The sequence below is a fragment of a genome, unplaced genomic scaffold (assembly GCF_019419815.1).
Source record: "Pyrus x bretschneideri cultivar Hongxiangsu unplaced genomic scaffold, Pyrus_bretschneideri_v1 Contig44, whole genome shotgun sequence".
NCBI lineage: Eukaryota > Viridiplantae > Streptophyta > Magnoliopsida > Rosales > Rosaceae > Pyrus > Pyrus x bretschneideri.
In genome coordinates, this window is record NW_025999768.1 from 4,026,097 (window position 1) to 4,049,475 (window position 23,379).

Here is a 23,379-nt window from a genome sequence, read left to right on the forward strand (position 1 = left end):
ATGCATTTACAGGGCACGCTCGGGAATCATAAGTTGCAACAATTTGACTGACTATCCCACAAAATAATATTTGTGGGGTAATGTTAGAGAGACTAAATTTGAAGCCTAAATTTGCAAACTAAATGATGTGTCACTAATAAGAATGAGCATGTTTATCAACGGTTAAGTAATAAATCAATCATCAACTTCCATATTCTTTAGTTTCCAAAATTTTATCTACAAATTTAGTTTCCTTAGCATTACTCATATATATTTGTGTTGCAGTCCTACTTAAATTAGGAACTAAACTATGTAGAAAGTTTTAAATATACATACAAAAGGCAATAGTATCTATTTACAAACCAAGTCTTCAATCTTTATGTTACAGTGAAGTCCCAACGTCTTCAAAATCCTTAATAAGAGGCACAGCAATCCTGCTTAAATATAACTTAGAAATATGAGGAAATTAGCAAGTTAGCTATTCATATATACACTGTGCTATTATTTATCCAATCAAAGCCAAAATTGAAAGGGCAAATAATCATATAATCATGATTGACTAAATTGAAAGGGCAAATAATCATATAATCATGATTGCAAAGCTTAAAATTAGAAACGGTGTAGAATTAAGACTTTAGAAATTCATTAAAGCAAAGCAACTCAACAATGGATTAAAATGTTATTCTATACCAAAAACTAATATACTGAAAAAGCGAAAAACACAAATCAGGACAAAAAAAGTACACAAAGTTTGAGTTCAAGCCACAAACACAAAAAACCATTTAACCGAGCTTATTCGACCAAATTTTTTTAGGAAATTTTAACGAAAAACTTCTAGTATTATTTATTTTAACAAAAAATCATATTTTTACACGAAACAGTTAATTCTGGTAATATTCACTTTACCTTTTATTTTGTCCTTATTGATAAAACTCAAAGTTTTTAAACCATTTTCATTAGTTTTCTATTTTTTTAAGCAATCGCATGGATTATATATATGACCAGGCAGAGAGGCACAACCGCACATGCATAGCAATATAGCATACAATCTGAAACCATAAGGCAATGAAAATAAATGAAATATGAGTTGGAAATTTCAAAACCCAATTAGAGGAGTGGAAGCCAAAATACAAAAAATTTAGTCCGGATAAGATAAATTATCAAATTTACAGAATGTTTTGTTTCTTAATTTTTGTGTTTTGTTTTTGTTTTAGCAGAGTATGTTGCCTTGCCTACCAAAATCGAGGCCCCTTAATGGCTCACCTGTGAAACATTGGTTTGGATTTATGTTTCAATTGTTGTCAGAATTGTTACATTATATATTATATAAATTAATATGTCCCAGTTAGGGGATTATGTCAAACATGGTTACTACAAAATCGTTTTAGAAGGATTGTGCTAAAAACATATATAAAATATGGGTTTGATGAACTTACTGGCTCCATCTGATGGGACAGAATGATTGAATTTAACCCATTTTGACATGGACCAATTTATAATGATTCCAAAACTTATTTCCAATTATATTTCATCTCATTCTGTAACTTTAATTACATAGAGAAAAAGTGGTTTCTAATTAGCAAAAGGAAGCCTCACTGACCTTTGTAGAAATCTCATCAACAAAGGGCCTAAACCCCTTCAATACATTCGCACCATCAACACTTCTAAAATCTGGTTTTGATGAACTTACTGGCTCCATCTTATTGGATAAAAAATAAGAAATTTAAATCATCATTACATGGACGAATGAAAAATCATTCCAAATTTATTCCCAACTTCCAAAATTAATCAATAAGATTGTAAATTTGATACAACTAAAAAAGAAAAAGGAAAAGAATGAATTAAAAATTGTATCTTTATAGTTAAACACTAAAGTCTTTCATTGCGTTAATCAAATGAGGGGGAGAGAGAAAGAGCAGATAGAATTGAACCCAAAAAAAGGTCAAATTTAAAAAATAACGTCCATATCAAAATCTACTTACATTCTTATTCAATAAGGAATAAAAGAAATAGAATATATTACACATCAAAAGTTGGGGATTACACTGATCATTTTGTAAAGTTGATAACTATCATATAATCCATTGATACCTTCATAGTTTTTCAATCAATTCTTACATACAATTAACAATATGGGTTGTATATTTATATGTAAAAGTCATCCAAACTACTAATTAGCACTCTCAAAAGAAATCCATTTGATCACTAAAACTCAGAATCTAAAGACATGAAAAAAATGAAGGGGCAGAAAATGTGAAGGCCGACCTGTAAATACTGGGTCCTGGGTCATAATAGGATCGTAGGACCTCAAGGGTGGAATCATCATCTCCTAAATGAGTTCTCGGGATGGGTCGGGCAGGCACCCTGCAACTAAGGAGAATAGTGTTGAATGAATCTATCTGAACTAAAAGGAATCGGAACTAAAGATACATAATCATGTGTTTAAGCAACAAATTTACCCAATCAAGTCAACAATAAAAATATGTGTTTAGGCTTAATATAAAGATACATAGTCTAAACACAAAAACCTAAATTAAATATAAAACCGATGTGTTATAATCCCACAGTATTGACATATAAACCGTATTTGCGTGTAATCACAAAATACCAAAAAGTGTAAAATTCTAAAGGAAATCTCCACAAACATTTCCAGGAAAGCTGCATTTTCTCATTCTTTTCTGGATTTCTGTCTCCAGTTATTTTTATTATTAATTCATAAGAAAACAAATCTTCTTTAAAAGAAAAGAAGGTGGACAATGCAGTGGATAAGATATCCACTCGGCTAAGCAAACTAAAACTGAATAACTTACCGAATGCATCAACAGATATAGCAAAACCTAATTATCCATGAGTTTTAAAGAAACTGAAGCCTGTAATGATGCTGAAAAGTGTACCTGATGAAAGGAATGACAAACAACCAAAAAATTTCTACAAATACCTTGAATTTCTATATTATATTACGTTCAAGTTTGGACAATTGAGTACGGTAGAAAGAAGGAGAAAACACGACATTCCCAGGTTAGTGTTACACTGCAATACTGGTGCTTATTAGACTACAAATATGAACATTTTGTTCTCATGAAGTTATACATTTGTTGAAATACTGTAGTATAAAGAACTTTTATAATCACCTTGTTTATGTTAAAAAGAATTAGGAACTGATCATAAAAAGCAACTTGCTCTTTTTTTTATTCTTTTCTTCCATTTGGCGTATCCTTTATGTTGTCTCATTATAAAGGAAAAATTATATTCTCATTCCTCTTTCTTCTATTGCATTGATTAAAATCTTATTTCTTTTTAATTTTTTATCAAGGTCCCTAACTTTTAATGAACACCATTATTTCAGTTATAAATTATTTATATATCAACATAATTAAATTTTATTTTTAAAATATATTCAATTAGTGTTAAAACATTACATTTGGTGCATTTATATTTATGGATAAACTTTGTATCATATATTTCTATTTTTATTTTGTACCATTTTTAATTTGTACCTTTTTTTTAATTTTAATTTGCACCCATATATTAATTTCATTTTGTGCCCATATTTTTTTAAATTTTTATTTATACTCATAATTTATTTATAATGTACCCATTTTTCTTTATAAATGTACCACTTTGTTATATGTAAAATGTACCCTTTTTTTAATGTAAAATCTATTTATTTATTGTTAGAATGTGTACATATTTATAATAAATTGTACCCTTATTCAAATTTTTTGAACATTATGGGTGTGACATCCCACATCGCCCACAGGAGTGATCCTTAAATGTATATTCTCATCCTTACCTAGCACGAGGCCTTTTGGGAGCTCACTGGCTTCGGGTTCCATGGGAACTCCGAAGTTCAGCGAGTAGCGCACGAGAGCACTCCCAGGATGGATAACCCATCGGGAAGTTCTCGTGTGAGTTCCCAGAAACAAAACCGTGAGGGCGTAGTCGAAGCCCAAAGCGGACAATATCGTGCTACGATGGTGGAGCGGGCCCAGGAAGTGATCCGCCCCAAACCAGGGTGTGACAATGGGTACATTCGTTTGATATTTATTATTTCAAAGGTATATTGTTAACCTATTTTTATCTATTTATTCAATCAAAATTTTTGAGTATTTTCTTTTTTATTGTAATTGTTTTTAATTTACATGCCATATAATATGGGATTTTAAATCCCATAACATGTTAAGTAACTAATATCAAACATATGAGAATACATATTAATAGCAATAATGAGTTGTACAAAGTCAAGGGACTTTGATAAAAAATTGTATACTATTAAGGGTTTAGTCAAAGAATGTTAGTGGCTAGGGACCAAATCTAAAGTCTCTCAATTATAAAATAAGTGGTGAAAAATCATATATGATTAGCAACTTAACATAATGTACACAAATAGTCTTACTTAATCATGTTATATAATTTTCTAAGTAGACTTCATAAGGCGGATCAAACTTCAAAGTCAGAGTCAATAAAATTAACTTAATTATCGGAATCAGCATATAAAAGGCTTCAATGAAATTAGGAATAGTCCAATTTATTAAAATAGGTCCAATTCCTTAAATTTAATTATTTTATTATCAATAATTATCTATTCAATGATAAGATTTATTATTTCTTCAAATTATCTCTTTGATTATTTCTTTTTATTTTTATTTTTTATTATTTCTTGTTCTTACTCCTGCTTTAAACCCCATTTATAGATTTTATTTTTAATTTTTATAATCAACCTATATCACAGGTTAATTATTTTTATGTATCTATATGACAGATTCTTTTTTATAATTAACGTGTCACAAATTAATGTGTCTTGCTTATAGGTATATTATGTTTTTTCCTACTTTTTAGTTAGGTTTCATGTGACATCCCACATCGCCTAGGGGAGTGATCCTTAAATGTATATTCTCATCCTTACCTAGCACGAGGCCTTTTGGGAGCTCACTGGCTTCGGGTTCCATTGGAACTCCGAAGTTAAGCGAGTAGCGCGAGAGAGCACTCCCAGGATGGGTGACCCATCGGGAAGTTCTAGTGTGAGTTCCCAGAAACAAAACCGTGAGGGCGTGGTCGGGGCCCAAAGCGGACAATATCGTGCTACGGTGGTGGAGCGGGGCGGGGAAGTGGTCCGCCCCGGGCGGGGATGTGACAATTGGTATCAGAGCCTAACCTTGGTCGCGAGTGTGCCGACGAGGACGTCGGGCCCCTAAGGGGGGCAGATTGTGACATCCCACATTGCCTAGGGGAGTGATCCTTAAATGTATATTCCCAACCTTACCTAACACGAGGCCTTTTGGGAGCTCACTGGCTTCGGGTTCCATTGGAACTCCGAAGTTAAGCTAGTAACGCGCGAGAGCACTCCCAGGATGGGTGACCCATCAGGAAGTTCTAGTGTGAGTTCCCAGAAACAAAACCGTGAGGGCGTGGTCGGGGCCCAAAGCGGACAATATCGTGCTACGGTGGTGGAGCGGGCCCGGGAAGTGGTCCGCCCCGGGCGGGGATGTGACAATTGGTATCAGAGCCTAACCCTGGTCGCGAGTGTGCCGACGAGGACGTCGGGCCCCTAAGGGGGGCGGATTGTGACATCCCACATCGCCTAGGGGAGTGATCCTTAAATGTATATTCCCAACCTTACCTAGCACGAGGCCTTTTGGGAGCTCACTGGCTTCGGGTTCCATTGGAACTCCGAAGTTAAGCGAGTAACGCGCGAGAGCACTCCCAGGATGGGTGACCCATCGGGAAGTTCTCGTGTGAGTTCCCAGAAACAAAACCGTGAGGGCGTGGTCGGGGCCCAAAGCGGACAATATCGTGCTACGGTGGTGGAACGGGCCCGGGAAGTGGTCCGCCCCGGGCCGGGATGTGACATTTCATATCTCGCTTGTAGCTATAATATATATTCATAAATTTGTTACTTGAGTTAATTATTTTTATGTATCTATATGACAGATTCTTTTTTATAATCAACGTGTCACAAATTAATGTGTCTTGCTTATAGGTATATTATGTTTTTTCCTACCTTTTAGTTATGTTTCATATCTCGCTTATAGGAATAATATATATTCATATATTTGTTACTTGAGTTAAGGTAGAATGTTTTGTAGATAATTTATGTTAGTATATTAGTTTTTGTTGTTGTAAGATATTAATTAGATTTTTTGGAGTTGAAAAATGCATAATATTAGAAGATTTTTAATTGATTTTTAATATTTTAAAAATATATAAAATGAGTATAAAAAAAATAAAAATATGTAATTAGATAACTGGACTCACTTCTAAAAATCATCTATATTTTTGGACCTAGATCTAAAAGCCCCATAAAATTAAGAGAGTCCATAAACCCGTCATCAGTTAGTTAGAGATTACCCTACCTAAGAAAAAGAGAGATAACAAGTCAATACATTGTAACGTGATTAGGGTTTATTTTTTCATCAAAAAAAAAAAGATCTAGTGTGTTAGTGCGAGGCATGTTAGGCCCATTGGATTAAATCCAAAAGGCTGCATTCAATTCACCATAAGGCCTCGTTCCCAAAGCAGACCAAATGAAAACACAATCCCACCGAGCAAATATCGTATCAATAATTCGGTTCAAAGTTCCTCGTGCACACGCACCTTAAAAGAAGTAACGGAGTGAAATTAGATCGTTTACTTCAAAGGGCAGCATGAGAATTGGCTTCTGAGGGTCCAAAATGCTGGAGGTATGCAGTAGCCAACATGTGACCCAACTGAACCTGGGATTTGGTGGTGAGGTGCAGATGATAATCTTTGAGCTCCAATCCCTTTGCATCCACGCACACCACACTTTCATTCAATGAGAAAATTAAAAAGCCAAATCAGATGCTTATCAGACCTTGTGCTTTTTGTAGAGACAACCACCTTCCCAGCAACAAGAAAAGCAGAGTAGAACCCAACACCAAATTGACCAATCAAGCCATTGTCTGCACCAAGATCCTTGTTTCCCTTCAGAGCCTTCAAGAACTTTGAAGTACCACTCTGGGCAGTGGTTCCAATGAAGCCAATGAGTTCCTCTTTTGTCATTCCAATACCAGTACCCGATATAGTGACGGTCCCATTATCTGGATCAGGTTTGATACGAATCTGTAGCTCTTCAGCATCTCCAAGCAGAAAGGACCACACAAAAATCTCAACTTGTCCAATGCATCACTAGCATTACTCACAAGCTCTCTAAGAAATACCTCCTTGTGTTGCTCTATAGACTATGAACTATCAAATCCATAAGCCGAGATACCTCGACCTGGTACTCGAATTTCTCACCAGTAGCATCAGTGGCCTCCCCGGCAACGGCCGCGTCGCAGCGGGTGGACACTCGTCTGTTCCTGCTTTCAACCTTCCACTTCGCTTCAGTTCTGCACAATTCTAAAATCAGCACTTAAAAAACCCTATTTTTAAGTGAACATCAAATCAGCACTTAAAAAATCAGGGGCAGATTTTCCACCCCTGTTTGGGTGCTTTTTCTATCTTCTTTTATTTGTGCGGTTACGGTTAAACTACATCAACATTTTATATTTCTATTACTTTTTGTCTTAATATCTCTATAAAAAAATTAATATAAAATATTGATATGTTTTAACCGTGATCGTAAAAAATAAAAGAGGATGAAAAAGGCATCCAAATAAGAGAACAGACAATGTGGCTCCTAAAAAAACACGACATTTTGATTTGTCATACATCAAATCATGCTCCTAATAAAGCGATTTTTTAAGCAAACATCAAATCATGCCCCTATCCATTTGAAGGAGGATTTTTTATCTTCCTATTCTTATTACATTTTCTTACACATTATTTTTTGTCTTATTATCTTTATAAAAAAAAATTAATATAAGATGTTGATGTGGCTTAACCGTGACCGTTCAAATAGGAGGGTATGGAAGGGTAGAGAATCCTCCTCCCTACCCATTTACCAAATGAATTGGATCTAAGATAGAGATCCTCATGAGCAGCCCATCCGGATCGTTCAAACTTAATCTAACGACTGCAATTATTATAACTTTTAGAAGAGCTTCCTATTTAGAGCATTTGGATTAAATTTTAACGGTCTGAATGGACTACTCAGGAGAATCCTCCCTGAGCTAGGAGAGGATCCAGTTTCCATTTTGAGTTGTCTATGTTATTAATCTACATTTTAAAAGGATCACAATCTCAAATCAGCATTTAAAAAAACGTTTCTTTTCTTATTGCATGCAAGTGAACAGTCATCGTTTAATGAAAATTTTAAATAATAAGTACACCTGTATATATTTCAAAACACACAACCTTTGCCCTTTCATTTATTATATTACAATAATACAATATTTGTTTTAAGGGGCTTTTGGATCTAGGTCCAAAAACTTAAGATAGTTTTTGGGACCGAGTTCAGTTATCCAATTACTTATTTTGATATCAATTTTACCCTTTCAGATAAAAATATTTAAATTCTTTAATTTTTTTATCATTTATTCAGTTTTTAAATTTTGAATATTTAAATACTCAAACTAAAATATTATCTAGTAACTACCTACTATTTATGAAGAAAACAAGACCGATATAATCTAGTAACTACCTACCTATTGTATAGGAAGAAAATGTTTTATACCTACAAAGCAGATATAATCTACCTGCAAAACAAAAATAAACTACCTATTGTATTGGAAGAAAAATGCTGGCAACCTACATGGCGGAACATAACAATATAAATATGATATAATATACCTCCATTAAAGGAACGGATTTGGAGGGAAGAACACAAAAATATCACCAATGAAAAGAAGAGACAAAAAAGAGGAGGATTGATAAAGGGAATTGTTTGGAAGAAGGAAAAAAGGAGGGATGAAACAGACTGGGGGTTGAGGTGATTATACGGCTATAACTAATCCTACAATTTGTTTAATCATTTAACATAACAACAACAGTTTTATATAAATGTTTATAAAACACTCATACATTTTTTTTCTTTTGTTAAAAGCACATTTACAACAAAAGTTTATCAAACGCTCAATAACTTTATATTACAATAGTTTATTCTCACACCACAACAGAAGTAGTTTTTTTTTTTTTTTTTTTTTAAATCACAACAATACCAAACTCAAACTGCCTTTATCTTTTAGCCAGAAACCGAAGCTCCATACATCCTTGATTTATTGTATCACAGAGTTTATGTATACATAATATTACGTGGTTGGTTTCACTTGATTAACCCACACAGAGATCGACGGTGCTGATTGGATGCATTGGTGATGATCAGACTGCAATGCCACAGTGGTCTTTGACAGTGTAACTAATTCCTCCATTTCTTGCGTTGTTGAGAAAGTCGGTAAAATATTCAGATTGATCAATCGGTTTGTAGCGGACGGGATGCTCCTCGTCAATCAACTCTTCCGGCGTCTGGCACTTGCCACTCTTGAACAGAAACAGAGCCAAAACGAACCTTTGCGTATCTTTGCTTATTGTCACTCTGTGTTTGCAAGCTTGTATTTTATCATTGCTCCAAACCTACCAAAAAATATTTATGCCATATTATATACAAAAAAAAATATTTGAATACGTGGGACTTTTCATGAATTCTTTGTCACCTCACTTTAACTCAATTCCCATCTCAACATTATAAAACATTTTGAAAAAATTATAAGGTGGTAGAGAGTCCATGAAGATTCCGATTTTTAAGAAAATCTCCTTAACATTTCTCATGTTGCAAAAAAATTTATTAATTATATTGCGTATTTATGTCTATTTATATAGCTTGAGTGAATTAATTATTGTATAATGCCGTATACAATAGTAGCACCTGCAAAATATCGCCTGCGATGAAAGTGAAGGACGATGGCGGGGGTTGACAGAGCACCCAGTCCCCGTTCTTGGTCTGCACCTCCAAGCCATGGCTGTCGTTCACCTGATGCAGCACCGTGGTGAAGTTCTTGTCGGTGTGAAAAAAAACACCCACGTCGGTTTCAATTTCCTCCGATCGCTCGTACTTGAGGAACGACATGTGGTGAGTATTGGTGTTAATATGTGTATCATGGTACTGGTCTACACCATAGCTTTCGAATATCATCCTTGTCACTATCCAGTCTAAGTTCATCATTTGCGTTGCATACTCGTTCGAACTTCCACTAGTTAACCAACAAACAAGTTAATATCTGTAAGTACGACAGTCTCACAACATAAACTGCATGCATATCAGCAACTGTAAGTTTATCTGATCTTATAAAAAACTGTAAGGTCGAAATATCAACAATATCAATAAATATCGACAACATAGATAACTTATCTACAGTTTAAAGTATTTCATTAAAAATTTAGTTAGAGAATAACGTGAAATTTTCATTTCCGTTGGGCCAGAAGAGATTGCTGAACTTCTGGCATTCAGCAGCATCTGCGGCGTCGTCCATTGCCAGGCTTTCATGGATCTGAGTGGCGTTGTGATATGCACCCAAGGTCTTCTTGGTCTTGCTCTTGACCTTCATCTTGGCTTCACGGGGGAAATCCATCAACTCTTTGAAAGCCTCCAACATGGTGCTGCGAAGCTCTTGGGGGACCTTGTCGCCGACTAATGCAATGAAGCAGCCCGTTCCTTCGAGTGCACGGATAATATCTTCGCGTATCCCTAGCCAAGAACTCGACCCCGGCTTCAACTCCTCCTCCTTGGAGAAATCGATCACCGGAATCCCGTTCTCCGATTGCGTAGGCATGGTGTGATTAGCTACTTAATTATGTGTATTTTTTTTCTTTTCACACAAAGTGAGCTACTGTGAGATGCATTTCATTGTGCCGTATATAAAGATCAGCTGCAGCCTCGTCATCACCTAATTAGGGAAGAGATCCATTCCATCAATCTCACTGGATCAAGTGATCCGGGTCTTTGAAATGTCATCTAACGGTAAATCTGTTTTGATCCTTTAAAAGTTATAATAATTTTTAGTCGTTGAATAAAATTTCAAAGATCCAGATTACTTGATCCGGTGACCTTAGTAAAAGAGATCCCGAGATGATCTACTTCCACCTAATTAATATCCGCAAAGATTTTTAAGCGTGTCAAGTGGTATTATACTATCAATCTACTTACTAAAAAAAGAGTAATGTTATTTATACCATGTTTTTGTACCATATTTATATATTATCTTAGGTGGTATCTGATGTGGTCAGACACATCGTTTAAATTAATCAAAATTTTAAATTTAATTAAATATTATTTAATGAACCAATAATTAAGAAAAATTAATTAATTAAATAATAATTATGGTATACAAAAAGTCTTTCTCCTTACTTCTTCTCTCACTTCTTCGCTTTCCCAATCATGTATTCACCCTTTCGACCAAGAAGTTCGCTCCAATGGCGCGGCTCTCACCCACCAATTTTCATGGCTTTCTATGCACAATGAAAGCTGGGTTTTGAGAATTTTCATCATTTGGTGTGCTATTTTTTTACAGTTTTATTCTCTCATTTGAATCCCTATTGAAAAATTTGCAGAACCCACCAAATCTCATGTGTTTCTATACCCAATGAAATCTGGGTTTACAAAGTTTCATGATTTGGCGTGCTTGTTCTGCATGCTTTGTTCTTTGATTAGAATCCCTGTTGAAAAACTTGCAAAACCCACCAAATTCATGGTTTTATGCCCAATGAAAAATATGCAAAACCTATCGGTTGAAAGGGAAGGGGAGGGAAGGAAAAATACTCCTTGTATGCTACAATCATCATTTAATGTATTAATTTTTCTTAATTATTGATTTATTAAATAATGTTAATTAAATTTGAAAATATGATTAATTTAAATAATGTGGCTGTCCACATCAAATGGTGGTACAAAAACATGATATAAATAACATTACACCTTGAAAAATTACTAAACATCATTGTCTTAAAAGCTGACTTTATATATTTTAGTCATTAACTATCTAATTTTCTATGTAAGGACTAATAAAACAATTTACTTAATTATATATTAATTGTGCTGATGTTCGTAGTTTCTAAAATTCCAATAATGCATTTCCAAGGTACGTTGCAACACTTGACTATCCCATGCACAATAATATTTGTTTTGCAGACTTTCAGTCGTGATCATTTCTTGTGCTGATGTTCGTAGTTTTTAAAATACCATAATAGTTTACAGGTACGTACACTCGTGAATCATAGTTGCAGCAGTATGACTAACTATCTCACAAAATAATATTTGTCTTCCAGTCTTGATTTAGGTAGTGATGAGATTGTATAAATTATGAGAAATTCTTATGAGATTTTACCCTGTCTTATACTTAGATAATATCTTGATTAAATTGTAATTCTTATTGGGTACTACTATAAAATATATGCACAATAGGATGAGATCAGACATAACTCTGAATTTCATTAAACTCTCTCTCTCCTCCTTGCCGCACCACCCCTCTATTTCTCTCTTCCTATTTGTCAGTTAAATAGGCCTTACAACACGTTATCAGCACGCTTTAGCCCGACGCTGACATTGACGCTAAGGAATTGAAGGTTCATGGATGAGGTTCTACAAATTCAAGGCTTAATTTCAGTTTTAGCCAATTAGGTTCTCCTACAACACAAGTTTGATATTTTATCTGCATGAAAACATTTCCTATGATGCATGAACCCCTAATTTATATTTTTATACATATATTGTATATTGCATATATTTGTCAATATATATGTTCATGCATACGCAAATGAGATTTAAAATCGATATAACTGGTATGTGAGTTTATTTGTGATCAATCATTTTAGTTATTTTCTGAAAAAAGAAAACCCGTTCAAAGAAAAATAAAATGACAAAAATACTCATAATTTTGGTCAAATCATATTGACCCATTGTTTACTATATTGAGGGTATTTTTGTCATTTTAATTCTTATTTAACATAGATTTTTCATGAAATGACGAAAATAATCAACAGTAAACAAATTTAATGATCACTTCTATCAATTTTAAATATTAGAGATGAAAATAAGAAATTATACCAATCTCAATTACCACTTCTGCCATCTCCTCTCTCTGTCGATAATACTTCATCGGTGATGTAGCATTCTGATAAGACGTAGGCCCTTAGATATTGGTCACGTGCATTAAGCGTGATATAATTAGGAATGGGGCCTGGCCTGACTAATTATTTCTCCAACAGCTTTATAATGCATATATTGTTTGGTTGTCTTTTTCTCTAGTATTTTATTGGAAAAATATTATTGGCACTTCAAAAATCTCATTCTACCTTCCTTATAAGTGTATTTTTCTTTCATAATATAGAAAGTTTAAAATGTAGAATAAGATTTTTAGAATGTTAATAACAATTTCTTTTTATTATATGTAAATATTTTATATCGTGGAGTTTTATGTACGTCGGCTTCAAAGTTCAGCCGACCTCAATTTCGCCCCAACAGAAAAAGTAAAATAAATAAAAGCTGAGGGCTCAGATTTAAATAAAGCCCAACCTAGAAGTTTCAAGTGGACCCTATTTCCGCTGTCATAGCAGGCATACCCAAAGCCCAACTGTGGAATCAACTCAGCCCATATGTTAGCGAATTTGGGCCACGAAATAGCCCATCCAACCCACAGGGCTCAACTCAAAAGAGTAAACGACTAAAATACCCCTCCACATTGTCTGTTTACAAAAACCCTAGCCCTAGCAGAGTCTTGACTCTCACTTGCTCTCCTTTCGTTCGGCCGCTGATCTTCAACAATGGTGAGCTTTCTCTCTCTCTCTCTCTCTCCCCCTCCGTTTCCTGCATCTGAACTAATTTCTGCGCATTTACTTATTTAATCTCGTCAGTAAAATATAGTAATCATTCATTTGAGTGATTAGTGTTTTCTTATTTTCTCTGGACTTGTATTCTTTGTTTTTGTATGAATTTTTTCTTCATTTTACACAAATTAATATATGTTTATGTGTCAATTTATGTCTAAATTTTCAGATTAAATCGATATATAAATTCATTTATTTAATAAATAGATACGTATGCATTGTCGAATCGGCAAAACCGAGTGCAGTTGGTTGATGTTGTTTATGCATTATGGAGTCATTTGCTTAAACACTAATATTTATAGTATCCTTTGTGTTTCTGCTCCATTACCTGTTATATTTACACACACACACACACACACACATATATATATATATATATGAAGTTTTGAGGAATGATTGAACATTTGGTTGAATCATTTGTTATAGCCGTTCGTCAAGTCTCAGAAGTCTAGGGCTTACTTCAAGAGGTTTCAAGTCAAGTATAAGAGAAGGAGAGGTATTTATTTGTTTCATGATAAATTGTTTTTCCATTTCGCAAATTGTTAGTGTGCATATGATCATTTTATATCTGAATGTTGTCCACAGAGGGGAAGACCGACTACCGTGCCAGGATTAGGCTCATTAACCAAGACAAGAACAAGTACAACACACCCAAGTATCGGTTCGTTGTGCGATTTGTATCCTAAAAATTGTCGGCTAGCATTTGAGCCTTCCTAGTTTTACTTTATATTTATGTTTTTGATAAAAATCTTCTTTTAAGTTTTTTTTTACTGTTTCTTTCGTCTGTGGGTAATGAGTTGGAATTTAAGATGGATGCTTTTTCATGTTTGTGCCTTAAATGATTCTTCTTGCATTATATGTGATGTTCCCCTTAACCTGGTTTTTAGACCAACAAGGATATTGTTGCCCAGATTGTATCTGCCAGCATTGCTGGCGATTTGGTTCTCGCTGCAGCCTATGCCCATGAGCTGCCACACTATGGACTTGAAGTTGGTCTGACAAACTATGCAGCAGGTATTTCCACCGTTTGATTTATTTGCTTTCTTCATTCTGGCTCTATACATGTAAGTTCCTCTTGTGGGTTAGTGACAGTATTTTTATGATCAGCCTACTGCACTGGCCTACTCTTGGCTCGTCGTGTGCTGAAGAAGCTTGAAATGGATGACGAATATGAGGGGAATGTTGAGGTAGTGTGTTATTTTTTGTCTATCCAATTTGTTCCCTTTATATCTACTTTTTGTGTGTGTGGCCTTACTAAATAATAATTTGTCTGGTATTTTAGGCAACTGGTGAGGATTATTCTGTAGAGCCAGCTGAGAGCAGGAGGCCATTCCGTGCTCTTCTTGATGTTGGCCTGATCAGGACCACCACAGGAAATCGTGTATTCGGTGCCTTGAAGGTGGGTACCGCATTTAATGCTTATTTATATTTGATGTGGCCAAGTTTTTTTTTTTTTTTTTTAACTTGTCATGATTAATATGTTATTTTGTAGTGTTCTTTCTTTTCACTTTGATGTGAACTTTCTTATACTGATGACAGTTTCTAATTAACGGTTTTGTTATTTTCAGTCGTTAACATTCCTTTCTGTTGTGATTGTCTGTCTGTATAGCAATTTTTTTTTTGTTTTTATCCTTGGAAGCCTTGATTAAAACATTTCTTTGCATGCCTGGTGATGAAATGTATATTGGTTCCTGGTTGTACTTTATTTTTCATATTGCTTCCCATGCTATACAGAACATGGTCTTTTGTTTAATGTAACTGAATTTTTAATCCACTTGGAATGTAGCCTAATCAGTTTAAATAATTTTCAATTGATTATAGGGTGCTTTGGATGGGGGTTTGGATATCCCTCACAGTGAAAAGAGGTTTGCCGGTTTCTCCAAGGATAGCAAGCAACTTGACGCTGAGGTTCATCGCAAGTACATCTATGGTGGCCATGTTGCTGCATACATGACAGTAAGTTGAATATTTATTTCATGCACCAGCATTAACCTGACTGGTCTAGAATAATGATGTCATTTGGTCAAATTTCTATATGTTTGTTTCTGAACTGGGCGTTGAGTTCAGAATTCTTGTCAGGCATTCTCATCGCTGAATATTTAAACTGTTTTTCTTGAACTTATGATTGTTTGATTTTAGACTTTGGCGGATGATGAGCCGGAGAAATACCAGAGTCACTTCAGTGAATATATTAAGAAAGGTATTGAAGCGGATAACATCGAAGAGCTGTACAAGAAAGTTCATGCTGCCATCCGTGCTGATCCTACAATTAAGAAGACTGAGAAGCCAGCTCCTCAAGAGCACAAGAGGTAAAGTTTGATTGATTGCTCTACTCAGTTGATGTTTTAAATTGTGCCCTAGTTTCATGCATTTAAATTAACAAATCACATTGTAGGGGCGAGTATTTGTAGAGTCTTCTTGCTCAGTAGGAAGTAGTCATCAAATGATTTGAATTTTCATTTGTGTAACAGGTACAACCTCAAGAAGCTTACCTTTGACGAGAGGAAGAAGAAGTTGGTTGAGAGGTTGAAGGCCTTCAATGAAGCTGGTAACGATGAAAACAGTGACGATGATGATGAGTACTAAGCATTTAATGGGATTTGTGCTCTAGTTTGTTTCCTCCCTAGGACATCTGTTTAAGTATTCTCGATAAAATCTTTTATCTTTATAATTCAGACATTTGAAGAATATGTTTCTTGTTTCGAGGTTCGAGTTAGAAGCGCTACTAAAGTTTTGACAATGTTATGAAAGTTATTTTTTGTTTGGCTATCCAAGTTTTCTAGTTACCAAATCTTTTATTGCATTTTTTTTTTGTTTTTTTTTTTTTTTTTGATAGCGTGGTAGTGGGGATATAAAGCTTTATGTATCTTCTTTTAAAACCATGAATTTTATGCTCATGTGGTTTTATTTTCTCTTGCTTTCATTTCTTTCTTAGTGAGGTTTCCTCAACTTGTTCCGGAACAGTTAGGTCCTATTTGATAGTCCTAATTGTCAGGGAAAAATGGTCATGTAAATTGTGACCAAAACTGTATTTTACACAAAACTAGAAAAGAAATAGTTATTGAATGGATCTTGGATCTATATCCGATGTTGGTACAACTCGCAATTTTTGTGGTTTTTATTTGGAAGAGAGCCGATGGGCCTAGGGAATCCCGGCCATTCAAGAGAGAGTTTTGTGCCATTCAAGAGGTGGACCAATGAGACAGACTAATAAGGGCTGTAGGAAATTGAGTAGTTTGAATTTCTCGATCCGTCGGCTTAGGGCACAAAAATGTGGAGATTATCTGATTCGAATTTGGTATCAAAAGCTCAAAGAAGTGACAATCTATATTTTAGTTCATTCACCTAGTCATAGGTACGACTGATCCGATTCACCTATTCAGATCATTTTTGGATAAGCTTTTCTTTCTCTTAACTTGGACTAGGTGAATGGATCGGTCATGTACGTTCAAGTTTCTAAAGGTTTAGAATCCAATAATATTTTCCGATGCGTATTATATTTCGGTTTATACTAGAAAAACCCACGGAGGAATGGTATATGCCGTATTCCCGAATCTTTGATGCGATTGTGGACTCAGTTGAGTCAATAGTGACACAGATGAAGTTCACGTTTTTGCTTACGAAACAAAGAAAGGGAAGGGATGGTGTTGATGAAAGGCAGCAAATCAGCCACCCTATAGACGTGGTGGGCCCACAAAACCTTATCTAGTGGCAACCAATGATCTTGTATTCTCAATGACAACTAAATCTTCATATTTCCGCATGAGATTTTCCCCACATCTTCACTATTGACAAGAAGAGTACAGCATATTTTACGAGTGACGGAGATTATGGCGCATCCACTTGCGTCACCGCCACCTACCACCGCCGCAGCAGCAACAATCTCAACAGCGGCAACTGACAAGACTACGCGTTACCGGTCAGTTGGTTTCCGAATTGTCAGGGCTTCCCATCAAGCTTCCGATGACCCCCATGCCGCGAACAATAATCTCGTTAACCGCAGGTTAGGTATTTGATTATACATTCATGCCACCATCTATGGATAATGCACATCTAAATGGAAATAACAGTTTGACAAAAATGCAATACTAACTCGTTAAAATCGCGTCAAATTTAGGATTTGTCTACAAAGAAAATGACTTGTTATTACATTTAAAAGAGTCGGGCATTTTCATTATGAATATGTTTTCGTGACAAGCTAGTGTGATGTGGGGTTTATGGTGCAGGACTGTGGGTTTGGGTTTGGCGGCTGCTGCTCTGAGCTTCAATGTGAGTAACCCAAATTCAAGTGCAAATGCGGCAGCCAGGAGGCCTCCACCGCCTCCGGCGGAGGAGAAGGAGAAAAAGGACCCTAATGTGAGTGGTGTTTTAGCAAAAGTGCTAGCAAGCAAAAAGAGGAAGGAGGCCATGAAACAATCGGTGGCCAAGCTAAGAGACAAAGGGAAGCCTATCCAAGAGCCATCTGAATAGTTTCTTTCTTTCTGAAATTAAGTAGCGCACTTTGGAATTGTTTGTCAGTCTTCCTTCCTCTTGAGCTACCAATTCTATTTCCAATATTTGATAGGGCGCACGTTCTGTTGGAGATTCAAACCTAAAACCTCAAGTTTAAAAGTAATGTCTCCTTAACAATTTGAGCTATGAATCTCGTATGCACGTGCTTATTAGTACCACAAAATTACTTTTGTCATTAAATTATGTGGAATTAAAAGTTGAAGCTAAAGCATCTATTGCATATGAAGATCCCGCATGTGCCTGGCCGTAGTCTGATTCTTCAATAGAGCTTGCCCCGTCATGATAACCACAACTTCAAACACAAGGCGGGGCAGGGGCACCATAACCGGAATATATATGGATAATGAGGGTGGTTATAAGTTTGTGGCGGCTGCGGTATATGGATAACCGGCACTTCCATAATCTCCAACAGCACCCAAAACTTCCATACCAAGCAGAAGTATGAATAGGGCAAGTAGGGCATAAGGAAGAGCAAGCTACATGAGCTGCATAACCGTAAAAACGACAAAAGCATGCACAAAGGCAACGAACAAATGCCCTAACAAAGAGAACGAGACAACTACTAATTTGTAAATGAATCATGACTTTCTTGTTTAATGGAGATTAAGATAGTGTAGTTCTATGAAAAATTATAAAGAAATACGTTGAAATAATTTGCACTAAATTCATGTAAAGAAGATTTGAGCAATATGCCAACTTAATAAAGTTTATTAGAGATTACAGATCCATAAATTGCTTGTGGAATCAAATTCAACACTAACAATTCATTTCGTGTTGCAGCTGCTGACTATAATTATTTTTTAGATCCTCTTGTCTTTTGCATGTAGAGAGTTACTTTCAAGATTTTGACAATGTAATCTTTGGCATGTCTACCAAAAAAAGAATTTTGTGGCGGATAGTTTAACGACTTATAATCTTAATTGGATTTAGGCAAATTTTACTTTGATATCCTCCTTGTTCAGTTTTTTTTTTTTCCTGAGAATCGACTTTAGATGTTCCGGCCTAAATTTAATATTGATTAGTTTTGTTTGGGCAAACCCATTTTTCAAACAAAAAATGATTACATTCAATTATTGTCCTTCAAATTGACATTAATTAAACTCAATTGACAATCTATTCGACGGAAGACCTACTATTTTGTTGCATGATTTTAGATAAATGTTGAAAATTAGAGATTTCGTTAACATGTGTTTGACAAAATGGATACAACACAACACCAAAAAAAAAAAAACAAAAACAAAAACAAAAACAAAGCCAACAGAAGATAGACACAACGCATGAACACATAAGCAAAACTGTTGGATTTAATTCCACAGGTCTAGCTCCCATAAAATCAAAATCTCTCTCTCTCTCTCTCTCTCTCTCTCTCCCTTTCTTCTTCTTCTTGTTAACTAATTAGGGCCGAGGGCCTGAGCTTCTCAACAGCCATTACTACAACCAACCCAAACGGCAAAATCTCAGAAAACATAAAGCAGAGAAGAGGACTCGATTTCAGAAATGGAGGGAGGAGGGCGATCGGCGGACACGATGATGTCAGAGGCGGCGCCACCGTCGCAACCGGATCCTAACCACCCACAGCAACATCGTCCACCGCCACATCAGGCGATGGGGGGAGTGGAGAGCATTCCGGCCACGCTCAGCCACGGCGGCCGATTCATTCAGTACAATATCTTCGGCAACGTCTTTGAGGTCACCGCCAAGTACAAGCCCCCCATCATGCCCATCGGTAAAGGCGCATACGGCATCGTTTGGTCTGTATCTCCCCTCTCTCTCTCTTCATTCCTCCATTTCTTCATTTTTTTTGTTCAAATTTTCTGTCTTTGTGATAGGAAAATGCAAAAGATTCATCATTTTTGGGGAAAACTAAATTTGATTGAAATTTGAATGATTGATTAATCGTGAGAAATTGCAAAACTAATAGCTCGGCTCTGAATTCGGAGACGAACGAGCACGTTGCGGTGAAGAAGATTGCGAATGCATTCGACAACAGGATCGATGCGAAGAGGACGCTGAGAGAGATCAAGCTGCTGCGGCATATGGATCATGAGAATGTTGTTGCAATTCGGGATATAATCCCTCCGCCGCAGAGGAACTTCTTCAATGATGTTTACATTGCGTATGAGCTCATGGACACTGACCTCCATCAAATCATTCGATCCAATCAAGCTCTATCCGAGGAGCACTGTCAGGTTCTGGCTCGTCTTCTACTCTTCTAAATTCTCACATTTTTGGTATTTTGCTCGAAACTAAAGACAATTTCTTTACTTGTAACTAAAGTCATACTTGATAAGAGTGTGTTGGTATTCCATGTGAATTGATTCATTTATGCATTTTCGGGTTATAAATCTGAAAAAGGCAAGTGCTTTGCCGTATTTGCGTGTTTTTCTTGACAATTTGGACAATTGTGGCACGACAAATTGTTCCTCTCGATGTTCTCATTGATAAAGATAAAAAATGATTGGAGAAAATTGACCAAGAGGAAAGTTTTGGTTTGTAATAATAATTCTCGAGCAACCTTGAAAATAAAGATTAGACATTAAGCTTCTTTCCTTTTCAGCTACACCGGTTGTTTTCCATGGAGAATTGGTTTCAAGATTAGTTTTATGTACTTCTTATCAGACTTCCTTATATTTGTATTGTGCCCCATCAAAGCTGTGTATTTTATGCAACTTAGATGACCTATGGCTCTTTGAGCACCTAATCAGCAAGTTGCGTAATAAGATGAACCAAACTCTCCCCTCCCTCTCTTTTCTCCCATTACATTTGGTCTGTTCAACTTGGAGTCTCCTGCTTCTATAAATTCATAATCTTTTTATTACTTATTATTATTTCACTGAAGATCTAATAATTACTCTTTTTTTTTTCTTTTTCTTTTTTCGGTGTATGCAGTATTTCTTATATCAGATCCTCCGAGGATTGAAATACATTCACTCTGCAAATGTTCTGCACAGGGACTTAAAACCTAGCAATCTTCTCCTAAATGCCAATTGTGACTTAAAAATATGTGATTTTGGACTAGCTCGAGTCACCTCGGAGACTGATTTTATGACCGAGTATGTTGTTACCAGATGGTACCGTGCCCCAGAGCTACTGTTAAACTCTTCAGATTACACTGCAGCTATTGATGTATGGTCAGTAGGTTGTGTATTTATGGAATTGATGGATAGGAAGCCGTTATTTCCTGGCAGAGATCATGTGCATCAGCTTCGTCTGCTTATGGAGGTATCTTAGTTATGTTTGCTTGGTTTGTTTCTGCAAACCTAGGATCATATGATGGACAAAACAATATCGTCATCATTCTTATTATTATAACTGTTTTATCACAGTACAGGGTCCTTGAATAGCATGTTGGCTCCTCCATGCCATATTTATGTTACACTTAGACGTGAATAATAAGAATAACATGTCTCACACTTTGGACCATTCCATGACGATGTGGAATTGGAAATTAGAATCTCCATGTTACTAAAATTGTACATTTGTAGTGTAGATATCTATGAATCAGTGTGATTAATCTTCAGAAACCTTGCAGCTGATTGGCACCCCATCAGAGGCTGAGCTGCAATTTCTAAATGAAAATGCGAAGAGATACATTCGGCAGCTTCCTCTCTACCGTCGACAGTCATTTACTGAGAAGTTTCCTCACGTCCATCCTTCAGCAATTGATCTTGTTGAAAAGATGTTGACATTTGATCCTACTCGGAGAATTACTGGTAAGTTGCCTTTACTAAAATGTTCACAAGTCTGAGTAAAAATAGTCACAGTTTCCCCTACTTCTTATGTGCTTTATTGACTCGGAATAACTTGTTGCTGACTCCCATTTAGTATGTCATCTTCATGTGTAGTAAAGTTGAGTACTCCCACATTAGTGTTGCCTTGATTATTTTAGCCACCTTAACTGAATATGTTTGCTTGTTCAAACAATGAAGTCAATAAATCACAAAATAGGAGTGTTAGAAAACATCTGTTTTTGGATATCATTTAAAAAAGAAAAAAATTATCTCTAAGAGTTCATTTAAGGGCGATGAAGGTTTCTCATTCCCCCTCAACCACCCTTCCGCTAAACTACAACCAAATCCAACGATCAAGCATATGGGTTAATCTTCATACTCCCCGTTATTCTCTATTCTACAGAACTTCCCAAGTTTCATTACTGATGTTTGGATCTGCCATCAGATAATAGAATTGGGGTGGTGCTATACACACATCCCCTTCTTCCTTCAACACACCCTCTCAATTTCCGGCAATCGGATTGAATGAATTGAAGAGGATCAAAGGACAGAAATTAACAGGGAGCGTGTGGAAGGTAAAAAGGGGGGGGTGTGGATGGCGCCACCGTAGAGTTGTAGCAATGAACAGTTTCCCAACTTCTTAGGCTTGGGATGTCAGCTTCCCACTGACTTTAGGTTATTTGTTGTGTGGGTATGATCACCTCCAGAGAATGACGCTTTGGTAGTAGTTCTTACCTTTCATTTGGTCATCCATGGAAATCGGCCTTTTCACCTTCTAACACCTTATAGTCGTGTGTTCATCTCAAATTTTGAGGCTTTTCCTTGCTCTTCCAATACTGGACATCATTGCCGTCAAAAACTTTAACCCTATATAGAATATCTGTTACAAAACCACGTGTGGGAAGTCTTGCATTCAATTTGGTATTTCTTCCCTAACTACAGTTTTGCTCGCGCTGCAGTTGAAGATGCCCTAGCTCACCCCTATTTAACATCTCTCCATGACATCAGCGATGAGCCTGTTTGCATGACTCCCTTCAGCTTCGACTTTGAGCAGCATGCACTCACTGAGGAACAGATGAAAGAGCTGATCTACCGAGAGGCACTTGCATTTAACCCCGAGTATCAGCGACTGTGAGGAATTTGCTATTTTATTCACGTGGATTTTCATATATGTGATCTCGAGGTTCCATCTGTTCAGTGATCGGGATTGATTTTTCATGTAAATATGTTCCATCCGAGAGTGGAAGGTTCTAGATTCGAATTATTGATTATCTGTATCGGCTAGTTTTGATTTCTGTTTGTCTAATTATTGAATTGAGCATAATGCTGATGAATTAATATTTTCTTGAACACATTTCCAAAAGCTTGAGAATCAATAAAGATCTCCGATCTGTGTTGTTGTTGTTTCATCTGATCGTATTCATGTGCCTTCGTTTTTCTT

At 36.0% G+C, this 23,379-nt stretch overlaps 4 protein-coding genes and 1 pseudogene across 4 annotated transcripts; 3 read left to right on the plus strand and 2 right to left on the minus strand.

Moving 5' to 3' along the window:
• Positions 1–6,500: 6,500 nt before the first annotated feature.
• LOC125469567 lies at positions 6,501–7,481 on the minus strand (annotated as a pseudogene).
• Positions 7,482–8,862: 1,381 nt separating this feature from the next.
• LOC103956077 (probable 2-oxoglutarate-dependent dioxygenase AOP1) lies at positions 8,863–10,646 on the minus strand. Its single transcript, XM_048567155.1, has 3 exons — positions 10,270–10,646; positions 9,743–10,067; positions 8,863–9,450 (listed from the first exon to the last, which is right to left on the minus strand). Exons 1-3 carry the CDS (start codon positions 10,644–10,646, stop codon positions 9,199–9,201), a joined length of 954 nt encoding a protein of 317 aa, XP_048423112.1. The 3' UTR covers positions 8,863–9,198.
• A 2,897-nt stretch (positions 10,647–13,543) lies between these two features.
• Positions 13,544–16,464, plus strand: LOC125467876 (60S ribosomal protein L5-1-like). The gene is made up of 9 exons (XM_048567011.1): positions 13,544–13,635; positions 14,122–14,191; positions 14,281–14,372; positions 14,583–14,709; positions 14,803–14,882; positions 14,978–15,094; positions 15,517–15,651; positions 15,835–16,004; positions 16,167–16,464. Exons 1-9 carry the CDS (start codon positions 13,633–13,635, stop codon positions 16,279–16,281), a joined length of 909 nt encoding a protein of 302 aa, XP_048422968.1. The 5' UTR covers positions 13,544–13,632; the 3' UTR covers positions 16,282–16,464.
• Positions 16,465–17,451: 987 nt separating this feature from the next.
• Positions 17,452–18,333, plus strand: LOC103956019. Its single transcript, XM_009367948.3, has 2 exons — positions 17,452–17,698; positions 17,922–18,333. Exons 1-2 carry the CDS (start codon positions 17,526–17,528, stop codon positions 18,163–18,165), a joined length of 417 nt encoding a protein of 138 aa, XP_009366223.2. The 5' UTR covers positions 17,452–17,525; the 3' UTR covers positions 18,166–18,333.
• A 1,151-nt stretch (positions 18,334–19,484) lies between these two features.
• On the plus strand, positions 19,485–23,347 carry LOC103956020 (mitogen-activated protein kinase homolog MMK1). Its single transcript, XM_009367950.3, has 5 exons — positions 19,485–19,958; positions 20,129–20,396; positions 21,097–21,429; positions 21,740–21,920; positions 22,898–23,347. Exons 1-5 carry the CDS (start codon positions 19,705–19,707, stop codon positions 23,071–23,073), a joined length of 1,212 nt encoding a protein of 403 aa, XP_009366225.1. The 5' UTR covers positions 19,485–19,704; the 3' UTR covers positions 23,074–23,347.
• Positions 23,348–23,379: the final 32 nt, after the last annotated feature.